At 35.5% G+C, this 18,339-nt stretch overlaps 1 protein-coding gene across 5 annotated transcripts in view; it reads left to right on the forward strand.

The window, feature by feature from the left end:
• The window catches only part of LOC136841821 (uncharacterized), a 628,887-nt gene that overhangs the window by 531,680 nt on the left and 78,868 nt on the right, over positions 1-18,339 (forward strand). For all 5 annotated transcript variants that reach the window (XM_067109179.1, XM_067109181.1, XM_067109182.1 and 2 more), the window contains one exon: positions 15,591-15,711. In XM_067109179.1, the coding sequence (XP_066965280.1) occupies positions 15,597-15,711 (115 nt within the window). In that variant the 5' untranslated portion in view covers positions 15,591-15,596. The remainder of the gene's footprint in view (positions 1-15,590; positions 15,712-18,339) is intronic.

The raw sequence follows: 18,339 nt of genomic DNA on the forward strand, positions 1-18,339 counted from the left end.
CATTCACATTTATCCCGTTGTCGTCCATCTTGGACTTGGCCATCTTCTCTTACCAGTATATATGTAAAATGGAAGTTCCTTGAACTGAGCATCGGATCGGTACGTTACATCCCCCTCTTATATTAGAGTCACATTGTTTTGAGGGGTTATGTACACTAGTATATATGTTAATGCGCGTGTCGATGCTTTACGCAAGTACTACATTTATTATGCTTGTTCTCATTTCGGAATATACACATACCCATTTGTTTTTAGTAAAGAATAGCTCCTCGGACAGAAGGTAGTTTCAGGAGGCACAAATAGATGCCAGGGTTCATTCACCTTCCATCTCTTGTAAGCGCCCTTTCATGGTCACTTGTATGCGCACACATACACATAAACACGCACACACACTTCGTCTCTCTCTCTCTCTCTCTCTCTCTCTCTCTCTCTCTCTCTCTCTCTCTCTCTCCTTTTTACTTGCACAGTGCCAGTCGCCTGTCCCTTTGACGTACTCCGCCCTTTTCAGAGAGAGCGCTTCTCCATTCATCCATTCCACTTGTCGTCGCTCATTTTACCACTGATGCACACGTTGATCTGTCTTTTCACGTCAGTCAATTTTCTTTCCTGTAGCGTCATCTAAAATGTCCGGACTTTATTAATAATAATAATAATATTATTATTAGTATCATTACTATTGTAAAAACATTGTTGCACGATTATGGCACGAAAGGAAAGCCAGTAGACTTGGAGGCTAGCACTACTGTACAATGCAAAATTGGTATATGAAGTAACAACAGATTTAACAACTAAGGGAATTAGACAGGAATAAAATAAACCACAGACTAAAATGCATCCAAGTGATTAACTAAAGTAAGACTTGAATATAAGAGCAAAAACACCCTCGACGGATCCAGGAAGACTGTTCACATTGATAAGTGAATTGGTAACCATAAAACTTGCGCCACTGGTTATTCTTCCTGTTGGAGGCGGTAGTTCCACGTAACCCTTGGGAAATATTCTCAATCAGTCTTGCCAAGGCATAAGCACCATAGGTCACAGTGTGTTTAGAGGACAGCCAATAACCACCATCGGCTCATTCTGTGGCGAAAAGGTTGCGTGCACACCGTGAGCAGTAATGCTTGATGGAACTCCTTTTCTAGACATAATTATGCACCCGAGACTGCTTTTCTTTGAGCTTGCGGTAAATATCCGCAGCATGGAGCGATATACACTGATAACACTACAATTTATTATACACGCACACACACGCACACACTTGCATTTATGAATACACATATATGTGTGTGTGTCTGTCTGTCTACGTGTGTGTATATATATATATATATGTGTGTGTGTGTGTGTGTGTACGTGTCTGTATACAAAATGTTCCCCAAAAATATCATTGGTTCAAGACGTAAGCTTTTTTCACAACATCTGGAGAGTGCACAAATTTATTTTTACTCTTCTTGTTATTACTAATATTTTCGCGTATATAGTATCGTGCATAACACCGACTGCCAATTTCTTGAATGAATCAGTCGTTTCATCTACTGGTCATTCATACACTGTCACTTTAGTTATTCTTCGCCATCCCAAAATTCGAACTCTTGCTATGGATTAACTCAGATTACAGTCCTGCTCCTTTTCACACACACACACACACACACACACACACACACACACACACACACACACACACACACACACACACACTCCGAGACAGAAGCATGATTAATTCATATAAATTGTCAGGTGCATATTTTTGCGAGGGGAATGCGAAATTAGAAAATCTAGTAAGAGTGCACTTGTCATTTGTGACACAACTATGCAAGAATTACTTCTAAAACAAATGCAAGTCTACAGGGAGATGACAATTAATCAAACTAGCTTTAATGTAAATCCAACTTGTTGCTCTGCAGCTTTAGATAGAACCTGAGCATAGTGGTTAGAACACTCACTTCACAAGCAAAGCGGCCCAAATTCGATTTCCTGGGAGGGTTGAGCGATTTAAGCAAGTCGTGCTTAAATACTCGGCGTGAATGTTGAGCCAAGTACATGTTAATTAGTTGATGTGGTGGGTTTTAGCCAGATTGCAAAAGAATACAGGTAAAGCAGCTTCATCCTAAAATTCTCGCTGTTAACCTAAATTTCAACACCTTCTGGAGTTACTTTATATATATATGTGTGTGTGTGTGTGTGTTTGTGTGTGTTTCCATTAGATATCTCTTAACAGTGGATGTCCTCTGAGAAATATTAGGACAGCATTCAGTGCTGCTTCCGTAACTTTAATAGTGAGCTGTAGATGATAAACTCCGTTTTATTGCCTGAAAAAATAAAATATTCACGGTCATATATCTCCATGTGGAAATTAAATGTATCATTACGGCGTGTAAAAAGGACAAGTGTTCACCTTATGTAAGCGAGTGTAAAAGACAAATTTACATAGTACATGAAAATGTAAACTAATATGTACCGTATGTGTGCGTTCGCTTGTAGTAAAATACGCCATGAATATTGAAGACTTGTTATCGTTAAGAAATCAAATCGTTCCGAGCTCCAGTTTCGAATTTCTCAAAAAACATTCAAACAAGCAAATGGAATAAGTTATCCTACCTTAGACATGAAGACGCCCTCTCCTGTTTTTATAAAAAAAATAAGGGATAAGGTGTGAAGAAAAATAAGAGAGAAAAAATGAGAAAGTGCCACACATTAAAGTCTTTTGCTTCTTTGACTCTTGTCACATCAAAGGTTTCCTGAGGTTGAACGCGAAAATGGGGCTGCCTGCAAAGGTTGGCCAAGACTTTTCCAGAGGAGGTGGAGCTTCGGCAAATCTGCTGCAGATATTTGGTTCCTGGAAGTTTCCCGTCTTCGTCTTCTTTTGCTGCTGCGTCTTCGGCACTTTTGCGTCTTTGGTTTTTGTTGCATTGAGGTTTGGGTTGTAATGCGTTGGGTGCTTTTGCGTCTTTGGTTTGCACTGTATTGGTACTTTTGCGATCTTGTATTTTTAATAATATTGGATCTTTTGTTTTTAATGTATTGGGTACTTTTTTATCTTCGACTTTTAATATATTGGGTCTTTAGTTTTTAATATTATTAGGTCCCTTTTTTGCATCTTTGGTTTATGATGCATTTGTTATTACATCCTTGATTTTTAATTTATAGGATACTTTTGCGTCTTTGCTTTATAATTTATTAGGTGCTTTTCCATCATTGGTTTTAATGCACTGGGCACTTTTACGCCTTTGCATTTTGATAGCCAGGATACTATTTCGTGTTTGACTTATGATGCACTGGGTGCTTTTTGTCTTTGGTTTCTCTTATATTAAGTATCTTTATGTTAACCAGGTTAACTTTTCTTTTTCAAATGTTCTTATAACTGTCAGTAATCTAAGAGAGGAATGTAATCCAATTTTAGGAAAGGAATGAAAGTGTTGCTAGTTCCATAAAAAGGGAGTAATGGGGAAACTCGAAACCAAAAGATGATCAAGTACTTAGATTTTTACTTTTATAATATGCTTACTTAGTCCATTAAACTCCACCTGTCAAAAACAGTGCAACTGAAAGAGAAGTCTAGTAGCCCTTGTTATTCATCAGGAAATGAGCATGGCTATACGGTATTTGTGTGTGTGTGTATATATATATATATATATATATATATATATATATATATATATATATATATATATATATATATATATATATATATATATATATATATATATATGTATGTATGTATGTATGTGTTGTGTGTTTGTGTATGTATGTATGTAGATAATACAGGTTTGTGTGCAATATTGTTATCTGTCTTTGCTTAGCTATATTGTAAATTCATTTTTAATACAAAAGCCAAGAAGAAATTTGATTTTCTCAACACTCTTACTATATCTGCGTGAGTTTCTAAACCCCACCATTTTCAAGAACAGCATCATGATCCAACTCAACCTAAAATATGAAAGATACCGTCGGAAACATATTGCCAAAAATCCCCGCCTCACTTCCCCCTTCCCCACCCCAAAAAAAAAAATCCTTAAAAGGTTATAAAGAATATCTCTGGTGATTCAGTGAAGGTCCTGCCTTTGGTGGACAGGAGATTCTCGGAGATCAATAGGGATTCTTGGAAAATTCATCAAGATCCAAAGCCCTTTTGGAACTAGGCCAAATGAGAAGGAAATTAATGGGAGAGTGATGCTGCTGCAATATATAGAAAGTTTTACTGCTACATACAGTATATATACAATATATATACATATACATATATATATATATATATATATATATATATATATATATATATATATATATATATATATATATATATATTCATACATACGCGCATACATACATACATACATACATACATACATACATACATATATCCTAAAATAGATAATTCTTGCAAGTCCTCAGCCAAGATACTTGTTGTATCCAACCTGTTGCTCACTTTTCTTGCTTGCTTTGGTATATATATTTTTAGCTTGCTACAATATGTGCCTTAATTTACCACTGACTTTCTTTACACCTTGTGCGTATATGGTCATATATATATATATATTGTATATATATGTATGCATGAGTGTGTATATGTATATATATATATATATATATATATATATATATATATATATATAAAAAAGCCGGGCAAAGAATTATCTGATACAGATTTATTCTATTCTAAGTTTAGGTCAACGTTTCAAGGCTTTAAGCTAATGATTAAAAAAGGAGGTACGATTATAAACGGTAAATAATAAGTTCTTGCGAATCTTAACTTAGGAACAAGTAAGAAATTCATGACGGTCACACACAAAGCCAGTCAAAATTAATTTTTTTGACATAATGAGATTTGTATAATTATATTCTGTCATATGTAAATGCTTATGAGACAAGACATGATACCCTTCTTTTCCAGTATGTTAGTCTCTGCATGCCTCGGTGTTTCCTCAGTACCTAATCTGCCTCTAAGAATGAATTTGTCAGCATAACCAGAGTTTAATTGGGCAGAGAACCCTTTCCGGTCTTTCGGACACAGAAAACTGTGATACTGCCAGTGGATCTGGTCTGTGCTTGGAAGGATAATCACCAAGAAGTGACAATCGCGATTGATACATAAGCCTATTAAATATAGGTGGGGCTAGCAACCATATTTTCTGAAAGCCGGAACGGCTGCACTTTATTGAGCCAACCAGGGAAAAGGTATTTAGATGAAAAAAAAAATTGATAATGATAATAGCAATTAGTGTAGGAACGTGATTACTGAAACGTTATGATACATTTTTCTGTCCAATAATTATATTTGGAAGAAAAACTTGGTTATTGATGAGGAAGATAAAAGTCTAGGAGGATGGGGTCTGACCCCGAAGGAAGCGATAAACCTTGCTCTTAAGAAAGAAAAGGAAATACGAATTGAGAACAACGGAAGAAAGGATGGATTCCGAAAAGTTGTTTGAGGCATTTTGAATTCCTTTCTCAAATTCCTTTCATTTATTTGTTTTTAACTTGTTCGTGCTTTTTCACGTGTAAAGCTTAATACGAAACTTGCCGTGATAGGAAAGCGAGAGTAAAAGTTCGTAATGAGATCGAAAGAAAATTCTTTTGGATGTGATAAGCACATCGCAATAGACGACTTAGGAAAGGAAAGAAATTTTTTAAAATTAGCCGTTGCTACTTGTTCGTGGAAGTACCTCTCGTTCATTGAACTCTTGCACCCTTTAGTGACTCATGTTTTGTCTTCAAGGTCCAGTCTTAAGAATACATTAAAGAATAGAAGTGTATTTACCATGTTCTCTGATACTTTACATGAAAAATTACATTTTTATTGTATTATTCGTATGACGGATACTCTTGAGCCTAAACCTTACATGAGTATTACACTACCTATGAAGATATGGAGTAAATTAATTTATTTTCAGTTTTTGATAAATATTTGTCAGGAAGGGACCTCAGTTAAAAAAAGAAAAGTTGACCCTTTTAATGAAATACAATGTGTATCCATATATTTATTTTTCTGTGGGTAATAATCTCCACTTTCAGAATAGCCTTCGTTCAACCTTTGGTCAGCCTCGTTCACATCTTCATATATGAATGTTCAGAATGATGGTCTCTCTTTCTGATCCTCATATTTAACGGTATTGGTAAGAGAGATGAATATGAATATCTTCAAGTAACCGAATGAACCTTATAGACAACTCAGGTTTCACAGATAGTAGTCCATTTTGTTTCTTTATAAATATGCTATCTTAATTTTAAATTGAGTTTTGTGCAGTGAAATTAGTTTTTTGTCACGCATATACAACAAATAGCAACTAGAAAGGGCAGTCAAGTGTATTACCATAGCTTTCACAAGCACCTGAAAGCTGTCGATTCTTTTAGCTATACATCCGTGACAATAAGAATAAACAAAGTGATAAAAAGATCTTGGACCCTTTACAAAATTCTAATGAGTTTTTGCCAGGGACATGAAGAATCTTAACGAAATATCGCAAAATCTGTCCTTAAGTGTTACAGACAAGTCTAGCCAAAAACATTACCTCCTTGACAGAGAGAATGAAAGATTCCATTCAGAACAGAGATGTTGGACGTGTTAATTGTTACACCATAATTGCCATTCATTGCAAAGTCACTTTGTTTCAGACGCATTCCTCTCGTTCAGAGACTCTGAGAAAGGCTGCATTCTGTCACATTCACCGAGGGCGAAATAGAGTGTTGCGCGACGTCCCTCATTATGCGTCAGTCATTAGTGGAGTCGAATCTATTTTCATTCCATTGTGATGGTCGCCTTTCATGTTTTTCCATTGTCTGTCGCACATGGGTTTAGTATGCTTAAGAATACGTCTCGAACCATAAAGATCTTTTCTATTCATGATACTGTTATACTCTCTCTCTCTCTCTCTCTCTCTCTCTCTCTCTCTCTCTCTCTCTCTCTCTCTCTCAACAAACTGAGATGTCTTACATCAGATATCAGCTATGAACTCTTTCATTACTTCAGTAGTGTAGAGAGATCTTGGGATATTAGAAAAGAAATATACAGTATATCTAGATCCTATCCAGAACCGTACAAATTAACAGAATTCAACAAAGGGAGCTAGAGTAAGTTTAGAACTATTATTATTATTATTATTATATTATTATTATTAATCTTAAATAGTTTAGCAAGACCATTAATCTGTGATCCTACATAGACTCTCCTGGTATAGCCCGAAGGATTAAATCTTAAACGAGAGGTGAATAATGGGGTGAGGTCAAGTTAAAGAAATTGGACATACAAGTGGGAATGACATCAAAAGGAAGCGGATGGAGAATGAGAAACAGAGCAAAGGCTAAATAATGACCTTGTGTATCGCACAAGGCCATACGACGCAATACCCCTCAAGACGCCCGAGTGTTCAAGGAAAACGGCCAGAGATATTTGCCATTCGCAGTTCCAGTATCCAACCTCAGAAAGTCCGGTTTTCTTTATTCCTTTCCAGACTAAAATGAAGGGCACCGCTCGTGAAGGAATAACAGACATGTCTACCCATTATTCATTTCTGTTCGTTGTTTCATTTTTTCCTCCCTTACTCATAATGATAAAATAATTCCCCTCGCTCATAAAGTGCTGTGCCGCCGCGCATGCTCCCCCCCGGGGTACTTTTACAACTTCTCCCTCCCCCTACTCATAAAATATTTTTCCCCTACATCAGCACACCGACCATTCTCTCTCTCTCTCTCTCTCTCTCTCTCTCTCTCTCTCTCTCTCTCTCTCTCTCTCTCTAGCCAACCTGGTCACAAACTACTTTATCGTCTTTGTCAGTCATACTGATTGTTCCGAGAACTATGGGTGACTTTATGCGTTCAAGATACAGAAATTAAAACCGAATCGATGATGTTACCCTCTTGTTTTTCAGGTCAAATAAGAAAATGCGGTGCAGTATCCAAAAGCCTTATAGCCTTTGAACTTCAACTATAATCTCCCTTTTGATTGCACGGACCGGTTGTGAATAGCTTTGTTTGACTTTACCTTTAAGCTGAACCGATGAACATGATCTCAATTATGGGGGTTTAGCTGCAGCCTAGCCTTCTCCTTAGTATTTTTTTTTTTTATGCGTGGGGACAACCCCATGTTAAAAGTAGTAGCCCTTGTGCAATCTTCCATACGGGATTATCACTGATATTGTGAAAAATCTAGTGGCCAATAGTCATTAACAGGCGGGTTAAACTGCAACCTGAGGGTTAAATCCTTTACGTCGAATCTTAACCTGGAAAGAAGAGGATGATCGAATGTTACTGAAATTTCCAGCAGTCCATGGCAGTCTAGTGTAAGCGGCGATAGGTCATAATGAACCCCGGAAGAAGCCAGCTAAGTAAGAAGTTAATCTGTACTCCTGTTTGTAGCGATTGGGTCTGCTTTCCCGGCGGATGCTAATTCTAGTTTTGATTATTCTACGCATTTTTTCGACGAAATTCCCGAGCAAAATGACGCCATGTAGGATGGTATAATTTAGTTAGTAGTAAATTATTATTATTCTACTTAGTTTCGTGCAACTTGTTGACAGTATTTCCGCCAAAATTACTCGTATAGACAACTGTGAGGTAACAGTTGGGTTAATCAGGGGAAATAAATATTGCATGAAAGTACGAATACTTGGGTGGTTTTTACATATTAAACTGTTTAGTCTTATTGAAGAGAAATTAACATGTGTTTTGCACTCATCCATAAAATCATTGTTTCGAAATGTCAATAAAGGAATAATATAATACTTTGATGTTTTCCCAGAAGCATTAAATTTCTCTTTTTTGGTATCCCTTATCGATGGAATGTTTCCATTAAATTAGTTAGCTATTTGTCACAGTATCATTTACAGTATACCCTATTTTTAGGCGGTGAAAGGATTAAATTACCAGTACATAACCATCTTGCCCAACTGTTTGGGTCTTAATCACAGTACTCGGTACAAGTGGCTAAATTATCATTTCCTATCACACCGCCAAAGGGCGTACTTGACTACAGTGCGCGGCTTCGGCTCTGATCGCCATACAACCATCACTGTGGTCCTGTTCAGACATAACTGAGCAAAGTTTGCGCACAGTTTATACCGTCTGAAACTCATACTTCCTCCACATATTATCATATGGAAACGGTAAGCGTGACTCGTCAAATAAAGAGCCCTCCCGTTCCTATAGGATTTGAACGGCTTATCAAAGTTGATCCGCACAGACGTCAATCAGAAAGGGATAAAGAATGTGGCTAAATGCCTTACATTTATGACGTCCTGTGTCTTGTTACCGACATGCTTAGTTGTTTAGATTTTTAGAATAATTTGCCCGTTTTATGCATTTTATGGGGTTACAATTCGTATATTTATTTTTTCAGTAAGGCATATCTTCAGTAGGTGCTCACGTACTACGATTAGACTTTATCACATGCAGTGTAAGATGACGTTTGGTTTTATTTATATATATATATATATATATATATATATATATATATATATATATATATATATATATATATATATATATATATATATGTATATATATATATATACACACATATATGTGTGTGTATATATACGGTACACACACACACATATATATATATATATATATAAATTGTATACATATATATAGATACATATATATGTACATTTATATTTTTTTAAGTAAAAGCCTTAATCATATCGAACGTAGTCATATTTTAAGCATAAAAACAATTAGTAAGGGGAAACGTTTGTAAGGGCACCCTTCCTTAGTAACATCAAGAGCCAATACCCTATTGTTTCTCAGTATTGCGAAATGTTTTTATTTGTAAGGTAATTTCATGCTTCGTTTATAACAGAAGCTGGATAAGGATAATCATTAAAGAATGAAGAGGCTGAGATGAGACATGAGTCTGAAACTATAAGAAAGTAATTGCAATGGACACGGACCCGAGTCTAGAGTGTGGCAGATTTCGATAAATCAGTAAATGATAGCTACTGTTTAAAATTCCACATTCTTGCAACGTATTAAATCCATGATATTCTTTATCTTAAAAATGGTTTTAAGTGATTTTTAGGGTTAGGTCTTTGTGACGCTCTGTCAGAGGCGTTGTCATCCGATATAAAAAAAAAAATAAGAAGACTGGAACTGCAATGGGATGTAGGACGATGTATGAATGTACTTCCCTGAGTTTGGGTCGATTAAAGAATTTCAGGAGAAATTACTGATACCTGGATTTTCTGTTGATATAAGAACAGGTGAAAAGGAAAATGCCATTTTTGGATTTTTGTGAAGCACTTAGTATTCCTTATGATAGGTGAACGCTGGAAAAACTTTTTAGTGTAGAAGTTATAAATGTGACCATCATATCAGGTATTCTTTATTTTTCACACTCTACAGTTTACAACCAAATTTAAAACTGCCAAACTAATTGACAATGTTTCTGGCACAATATGTTTTTCAGAACTTTTTAATCCGAGATCAAAGAGAGATTATTTTGATCTCTGTTTATTGTCAGTGAAAAATGTATCTCTTATTTTCCTTTTGTAACGACGTATAATAGCTATTGACTGTAGTATATCCCTGTATTGAATAAGGAGATGTATAGCCGTTGCCAAGATTCAGTTGTTGCTAATGTTTGTGTATGTGTTAGGATACGTGCATATGCATGTGTGCGTATAATGTTTATATATAGTTTTATTAAGTACGCATATGCAACATTTTATGCAGGAAATTGTAATATATATATATATATATATATATATATATATATATATATATATATATATATATATATGTGTGTGTGTGTGTGTGTGTTTTTGTATATGTATATATACAAAAATTTATATGTATATATATGCATTAATATATATATGTATATATACATATATATATATATATATCATCCGTTAAGAAAAATGAGTTGATTTTGTCATTATAGAACTTCCAAAAGAGAGTAAGTAAGTAAGTAACTCGGCCCACTCAGAACGGCCCCAATTACAAATGAGAGATTGATGAAGAAGTCTTCACGGGGACTCCGTGAGTTTCAGGAGTCGATTTCTATGATTAACGGCGTTTTTATCACTGGCAGGGCTTTCGTCCGCGGAGCTCCGGTGCATTGCAATGAGGGAAGGAGTCCTTTTTCTTTATTTCTTTCTTTTTGTTGTCTTTTGGAACGTTTTCCGATTCTTATCTCGTTCAGTTGTTTGTATTCATCATGGATATGTTTTTTTTATTGACATGACTTTTTTCATCGTGAGATATTTCATTTTGGTCGATTTTTTTTTTTTTTTTTTTGTATTTACGGTGAATATTTTTGTGCACATGATTGATTTTGGTCGTCGTGGCGTTCATTTTATTTTATAATAATGATGTGAGTTTGTTTGTTCGTGTCGTTGTTTACTTTGAAGTCATCTTTGTTATTATTGTTATGTCCCTCATTGTCCCTCGTTTTATAATCGTTAATCTCTCTCTCTCTCTCTCTCTCTCTCTCTCTCTCTCTCTCTCTCTCTCTCTCTCTCTCTCTCTCTCTCTGTTTATTTATTTCAGGCACTCTCCCAATTCAGGAGACCAATCATTTGCATCCACAAGACTGGAACCTTTTCATGTGTATTTTCTCTATTGAATTTGTTGATGTTTTATTACTGTTATTATGGTATTATATTAATCTCTTCATTATCTTTGGTATCAAAATCTTTGTTAGGTTTTAATTGTTGCTTCTTATTTTATCGTCGTGCTTGTTTTATGTCATTTAAAAGCCGTTTACTTTGAAGTGTTCTTTCATTTCCTTGACCTTTCATAAGTATTCATTATTTTCGTCATATATTTTTGCAAAATTTCAACAGCTTCGTTAAACAAACTTCTTGCGAAAATCATTTGTTCTGCTGTGAAAATGTAACGAAGTTACTGAATTAGAAATGTTCCTGTAAGTAACGTATTTGAGAAGAGTATTTTCAAGCTTTTGTTTCAAAAACGAATATGTACATCCCTTCGTCATGTGTAGTCAAACACCAAAGCTATGGTCTCGGACATTTTAGGCGGATTTAATGCAATATTTTGGATTGCTAATCATTCTTGTGTTTGCCAAATGCAATGTGTTTTGTCAGAATATTCAATAATCAACTGGTTGGTAGACTTTCAGAACTTTTATTATACTTGTATGAATCATGGCTCGAATTTCGTCTGGGTAATGTTCATCCAAGAGGGCGAGTCCTTTCCAGTCATTAGGATTGCATTACGTTCAAAAGCTTATATTTCTTATGTTGTGTATTTATAATTTTTGTATGTACAGTAGGGAAAAACGTTATATTAAGAATTTAAATTCTCTCTCTCTCTCTCTCTCTCTCTCTCTCTCTCTCTCTCTCTCTCTCTCTCTCTCTCTCTCTCTCTCTCTCCTGATGACCTGTATAGTTACCTTTTATATGCAGGCGATGATCACTTTTCATGTCTGAAGGTTAGAGTTACAGCGGCCGAGGCAGCAGTGAAACCCTGGACACCCATAAATACATTTCTCTCTGAGATCCCGCTCACACTGCCCCTGGTTTTGGTTTGAGAGAGAGAGAGAGAGAGAGAAATCTCACTGGATATGTCTTATAATATTTACATGTTTAGTGTTAGAACATGCCAGAGTCCTCAGTGTATTGTACACCATACGCAGTATTGCTCGATGGAGCCATTCATTGTGTGATGTCGAATAGTTCTCTTATCTTATTCAGTGACCTTGTAAAACCCACCAAATCAACTCTTGTCACATTTACTGCACGAAAATCGTTAGGGGAATCCCTCCGTTACCTTGCTTAGGAACTCTATTATTCTGTTTTCCCGAACTCTTACAAACCCTCCATTCCACGAGAGAGAGAGTAGTAGTAATATAGTAAGTAAATGGGTTACATTTTGTTTCGAACAGAGCTATTGAGAAATGACAGTATAGAGAGAGAGAGAGAGAGAGAGATAGTAGCAGAATAATGGGTAAAAAAAGACTTCGACAAGTTTTACATAAGAAGGAAATCTGATCCAGATATATACCGAAACCTTGTCTGCGTATCGAATGTTTATTTGCCAGCTTTGTTTGTATGTTGTCGGTATCGATGCTCCTAAGCTCTTATATAACGAGTTCATTACAGAGGACCTACGATAAAATTACTTTTCATTAGTCATCGCAAACAAACACCTCTCTCTCTCTCTCTCTCTCTCTCTCTCTCTCTCTATATATATATATATATATATATATATATATATATATATATATGAGTGTGTGTGTGTGTGTGTGTATGTATGTATGTATGTATGTATATCTTCTCACACAGAAATTTTAGAGAGAGCAGTGATCTTGCAGTGAAGCTGGTATTGATGCATCCTACATTATTGTTAAAGCTAGGTAGATTAATCATATTCTGCATTTTATGTTTGCGTTTTATTACGTTGGTATGAAGTTTCGAAACTTATTAATGGAAAATATGACGAATGACATTTGGATTAATTGTTTGGTCAAAACGTTCGACCCCAAAATTCTCAAAATAATGTGGAAAGTATTTTTAACCTTTCAAAGGTCAGCACCATTTTGACAAAGGGTGCTCAGCTGTTTTTGTTTTTGTGTGTGAATGTTTTCTTTGTAATGTACATCTTCGGTGAGAAGAGAACAAAACAGATAAGCCAAAACGCCACTTGATTTTTATTTCAGTATTTTGAAATGTTCTGTTGAAAATTTCTTTCGGTGATATTACGATACCGAACTGTGTATAAGATCAACTTTATAATAAGTGAATTTGGAGATATTGTAATCTTTTTTTTGTTGGTGGTGGGAGTTTTGGTTAAATGCCGATAACGTTCAAATCGTAAATAATCAAAATATAAACTTGATGGAGATTGAATATCATTAATCAGCGGCTGTAAAGAAGGAAATAAGTCAGAAGCACCACGAAGACGGAGTTTCAACAAGTGAAGAAGCGCTGGGTCTCACTGTGTTACGAAGACTTTGAACATTACTGTTATATCTCTGCTGAAGTAACGGTGAGGTCGTCACATGACAACATGTGAGACTTGGGGGAGGACCCTGGATGGTTTGAAGTACACACACACAAACTTAGTGAGATCTTACTGGGCAGGTAAAGGAAATGAAGTTTCTGGTGTGATATGAAGACGAGATGCTAACATTTCCATATACAAGGACGAAAAACTGAAGAGGAAACAGGGGTAAAAGAGATCCCATAACTCGCACCTGGAATTCCTGAGTATCCAGTAGCAAAATGGTAATTTCATTTTTGTGCTGCAAAATAGTGTACATTGTAACTGCTTTGATGATCTGTAGTTTGTTCAGCGTCACTTTTGTTATGAAGAGAAATGTGTATTAATCTGTGGGTGCCTTATACATGTTTAGGATATGCACCCACTTGAGTATAAAACAAGAATTACCTATTTCTCTTATTAAAAACGTCTTTTGTGTTACATTTAAAGATTTCATTGGGGGCAAATTGAAATTGGAATTTTCCTGATTATTTTTCATTACTTTTATATCCGTATTAAGTGCTATTTGATAAATCAGAAGTGATTTCTTTTTTTTTATTTCCTGATTTTCTCATATTCACCAATCGACGAATTTCTCAAATTATCATCATTAGAGTGTTATGAAATTGCTGATTCTCAAGTAATTGCATGAATAATATCTTTGCATTGGTATGAAATGTTTATTTACTTTAAATGTGTTATATATTGATGTAAAGTTAATACTCTGAGATTTCTTACCAGTTTTAAATATTTACTGAAATCTTGTTACATAGATGTTGCAATCTCTCTCTCTCTCTCTCTCTCTCTCTCTCTCTCTCTCTCTCTCTCTCTCTCTCTCTCTCTCTCTCTCATTTAGTTCCCTTTTCCGTTGAACAAGCTATTATCCACCTCTTTATACCTTGGTGTGTCTTTTTATAAGACATCTCTCTCTCTCTCTCTCTGAGAATCTTATTTGAGTTTTATATTAACTCAGAAACTGTTGCATGCCGTTCTTAATCATCGTGTCAATGCGATGTATTATCTTAATTATATATATATATATATATATATATATATATATATATATATATATATATATATATATATATATATATATATATATATTATATATATATATATGTCTTTCTTAATCATTATTTTACGTTTACCCGCTATGACTTCAATCCTTCCATTACTCTTCATCATCCTACGTTCATCTTTCATGGTCATCATTTTTCATGAACTTGCAAGGAAAGCAATTTTTAAAAAATACTTTCTTGATCCTTCACCATCGGACATTCATCCTTCATAGCTACCATTTTCCATGTACTTTCAAAGAACACTAAAACTCTTTCATCCTAAATAGAAATACATTCCTTCCTTCATCCTTGGACGCGCATCCTCCACAATCATCCTTTTTCATTAAATTGTAATGAATGCAATTCTCTTTTCATCCTTAATTATGTAACATCCGTCTTTAAATGCCGCCATTTTCCATGTAATTGCATGGAGTCCATCCATTATTCACAGCCAGAAAGCAATCTTTCCTTCATCCTCCGTCATTCGACGGACATCCTTAGCATTCCTCATTTTCCACTTCCCTGCAAAGGAGAAGACATCCCCCACCCCCTCCTGGGTCTTCCGCCATGTAAGATGTGCCTTGTGCCCCGCAGGTGAGGATGATAGGTGCGATGCCCGCCGTGGCGGTGCGGCAACAGCGGAAGCATGTCAAGCACGAGGAACACAAACACCGGCCCACGACGCTCACCATCGAATCCAGCGCCGCCTACACAGGTATGGGAAATCACGGCCCAGTGCCAGATTTCAGTTTTCCGTTGTGTTCATTATAATCTCCCCGTCCACTGACAACAACTACTATATATAACAGAAACAGTGACTCCCTCCGTGGTCCTCCCTGCCTTACCAAATCCCAATTTAGCGTGTCCTCAAGCCTTTTGTTTTGGATAAAATTACATGAGGTCCATTTGTTGTTATCTTGGAGATATCTGTTATGCAAACACTCAACTTCAATGAACACTTGATATATTTTGTGTATATAAATGTTTTTATTATATGTGTTATACATTAGATTCCTCTAAGGTTGTGCGCTTTATATTATATTTGTGCTAAAATTGGTCATGTTGTATATTTTGATGATAGAGTAACCTTTCAAAAATTGTTATAACAGATTTGTATTAGTTGGGATACGAGACAACATATACCTTTTGATCACTTTAAGATTGCCTTAACAGATACAGCATCGAATGGTCGTTTTAAAATTTATTCTTCATTGAGTAGTTTGCTTCATTGTACTGTTTCCCCAAAAAATATTGAAATTGGTTTTTTCATGTTTGTAAACTTTAAAAGCTACGTTATTGACAAACCTTGTTTTACGCCCAGTCACTAGATTTTTGTGTCATTTCGCTAAAGTGGACATAATATTTATCTAATTGGATGTAAGCAGACCCACATCTTTCAGGCCGTAAGGACCGAGAATCCACATTCTGAACCCATATCCTGGCTTGTGTGTGTAATCCCTTAGTTCTGGCTTGACGTTTTTAGGGAGTTTGCAAGCGTAGACCTCAGCAACTTACCTACCTCACGAGGCCTGAGCTTTCTATTTCAGTGGGCTACGAAGAGTATTTGTTATAGTTACATTTTTACACTACGGCGGTATTCAATGTCGAGCCAGTATTTAATTGTTATGGAGTGTTACCATCAAATCCAGTTAAGGATTGTGCCTTTGTGAAATTTCCGTCGTCATTATACTTTGTGTGTAAATTCAGTGGCAAGTCTTTGTGACCTTTGACATCTCACCGTTTGGGGATTTATTTTGTTCATCTTAGTCCGTAGGGAGCGTTCTACATCCCTTTCTTTAAATAATGTTTTGGCGCCCCTGTGCTGTAATATTTAGGGTTCGGATACAACTTTTGGTTTCCTTGCGGCAATTAACCACAGTACAACTAATGTCATGAAACTTTTCTGTCATGGCATAAGTGCTATAGCCTATGTAACATCGTGTCTATACTATAGCCTCTGTACCGTGGTTGCTGCACCATAGACTCTCTACCCTGCCCGCTGAAGCATAGCTTCTGCACCCTGGAGTGTGCACCATGCCCTTTGCAGCATAGCCTTCTAGGGCCTTCCACAGGCTTGCGATCGAGTTTCGTTTCTGGAGGATACGCTGCAGCGCGCTTGTTTAAGTTAATTAATTGATATGTTTAGTATATGTCATTATTTTATACATTTATTATGCATATTCAAATGTACTTCGTCCTTCTTCATCTTTGCGTGCTTTTTTTCACATATTCCGTCGAAGTTGGTTTGTTCCATAAAAATCTGTCCTAATTATAAATAATAATAATAATCAGTCGAATGACAGTAATAAAATTAATCACTTGTATTTTGCCGCGGCAGTAAAATTGTGAAAAAATGTGAAATCGTAATTTTCTTTAATGAAGCAATTCGACACCAAAACCACTTTCCGTAGGGGGAAGTATTTTCATTTATTTTTCTGTGAAGAATTTCGTACCCTACTCAGAACTGATGAATGGCACGTGCTTAAGTGAGAGAGAGAGAGAGAGAGAGAGAGAGAGAGAGAGAGAGAGAGAGAGAGAGAGAGAGAATGTTCTTTTTTTAGATAATTTGCTCAGCGAAAGGCCGAGCACTTGTGCACTCATACGTATTATATATATATATATATATATATATATATATATATATATATATATATATATATATATATATATATATATATATATACTTGTGCACTATATATATATATATATATATATATATATATATATATATATATATATATATATACATATACATATATATGTTATATACATTTATATATATATATATATATATATATATATATATATATATATATATATGCACATTTATATGTATTAAAAAGTATATAGAACCTAAACCAAAACATGGAATTTTCCTGTCTGTATGAGAACTGTTACGTACAATGTTTATTCATTGGCGTCATTAACATGAAAACAATGTAGTATACCAATATTTAACAAAGAATGCAAATTTGGACAGTAACCAAATATTCCTCAAGCACTGCAATCTCCTCCTTCCGCCACAGTCTCCCTGTAAGGCATTAAAGGTTACTATTTTTCTATTCCTTATAGACATGTGAATGTTAAAGTATCACCTTCCTTTAGGGCTCATGGCCAATTGTGGTCTATATCAATCCGTTATTGTTCGTGCAGTCCTCTTTTAACTGGTGTGGGACCGACTTGTCTTATATTGCCTCTCTTCTTATTCAGTGTGACCTCCAAATCTGAATATTCCGACCTATTTTAGCCCATATCAACTCCAAGGAATTTGGAGCTAAAAACGTCAGACACAGGAAATTTACCTGAATTGAATGAATGTTAGTTTATTATCGCAGGTTGAAAA

Source organism: Macrobrachium rosenbergii, chromosome 9 (genome assembly GCF_040412425.1).
Source record: "Macrobrachium rosenbergii isolate ZJJX-2024 chromosome 9, ASM4041242v1, whole genome shotgun sequence".
Lineage (NCBI taxonomy): Eukaryota > Metazoa > Arthropoda > Malacostraca > Decapoda > Palaemonidae > Macrobrachium > Macrobrachium rosenbergii.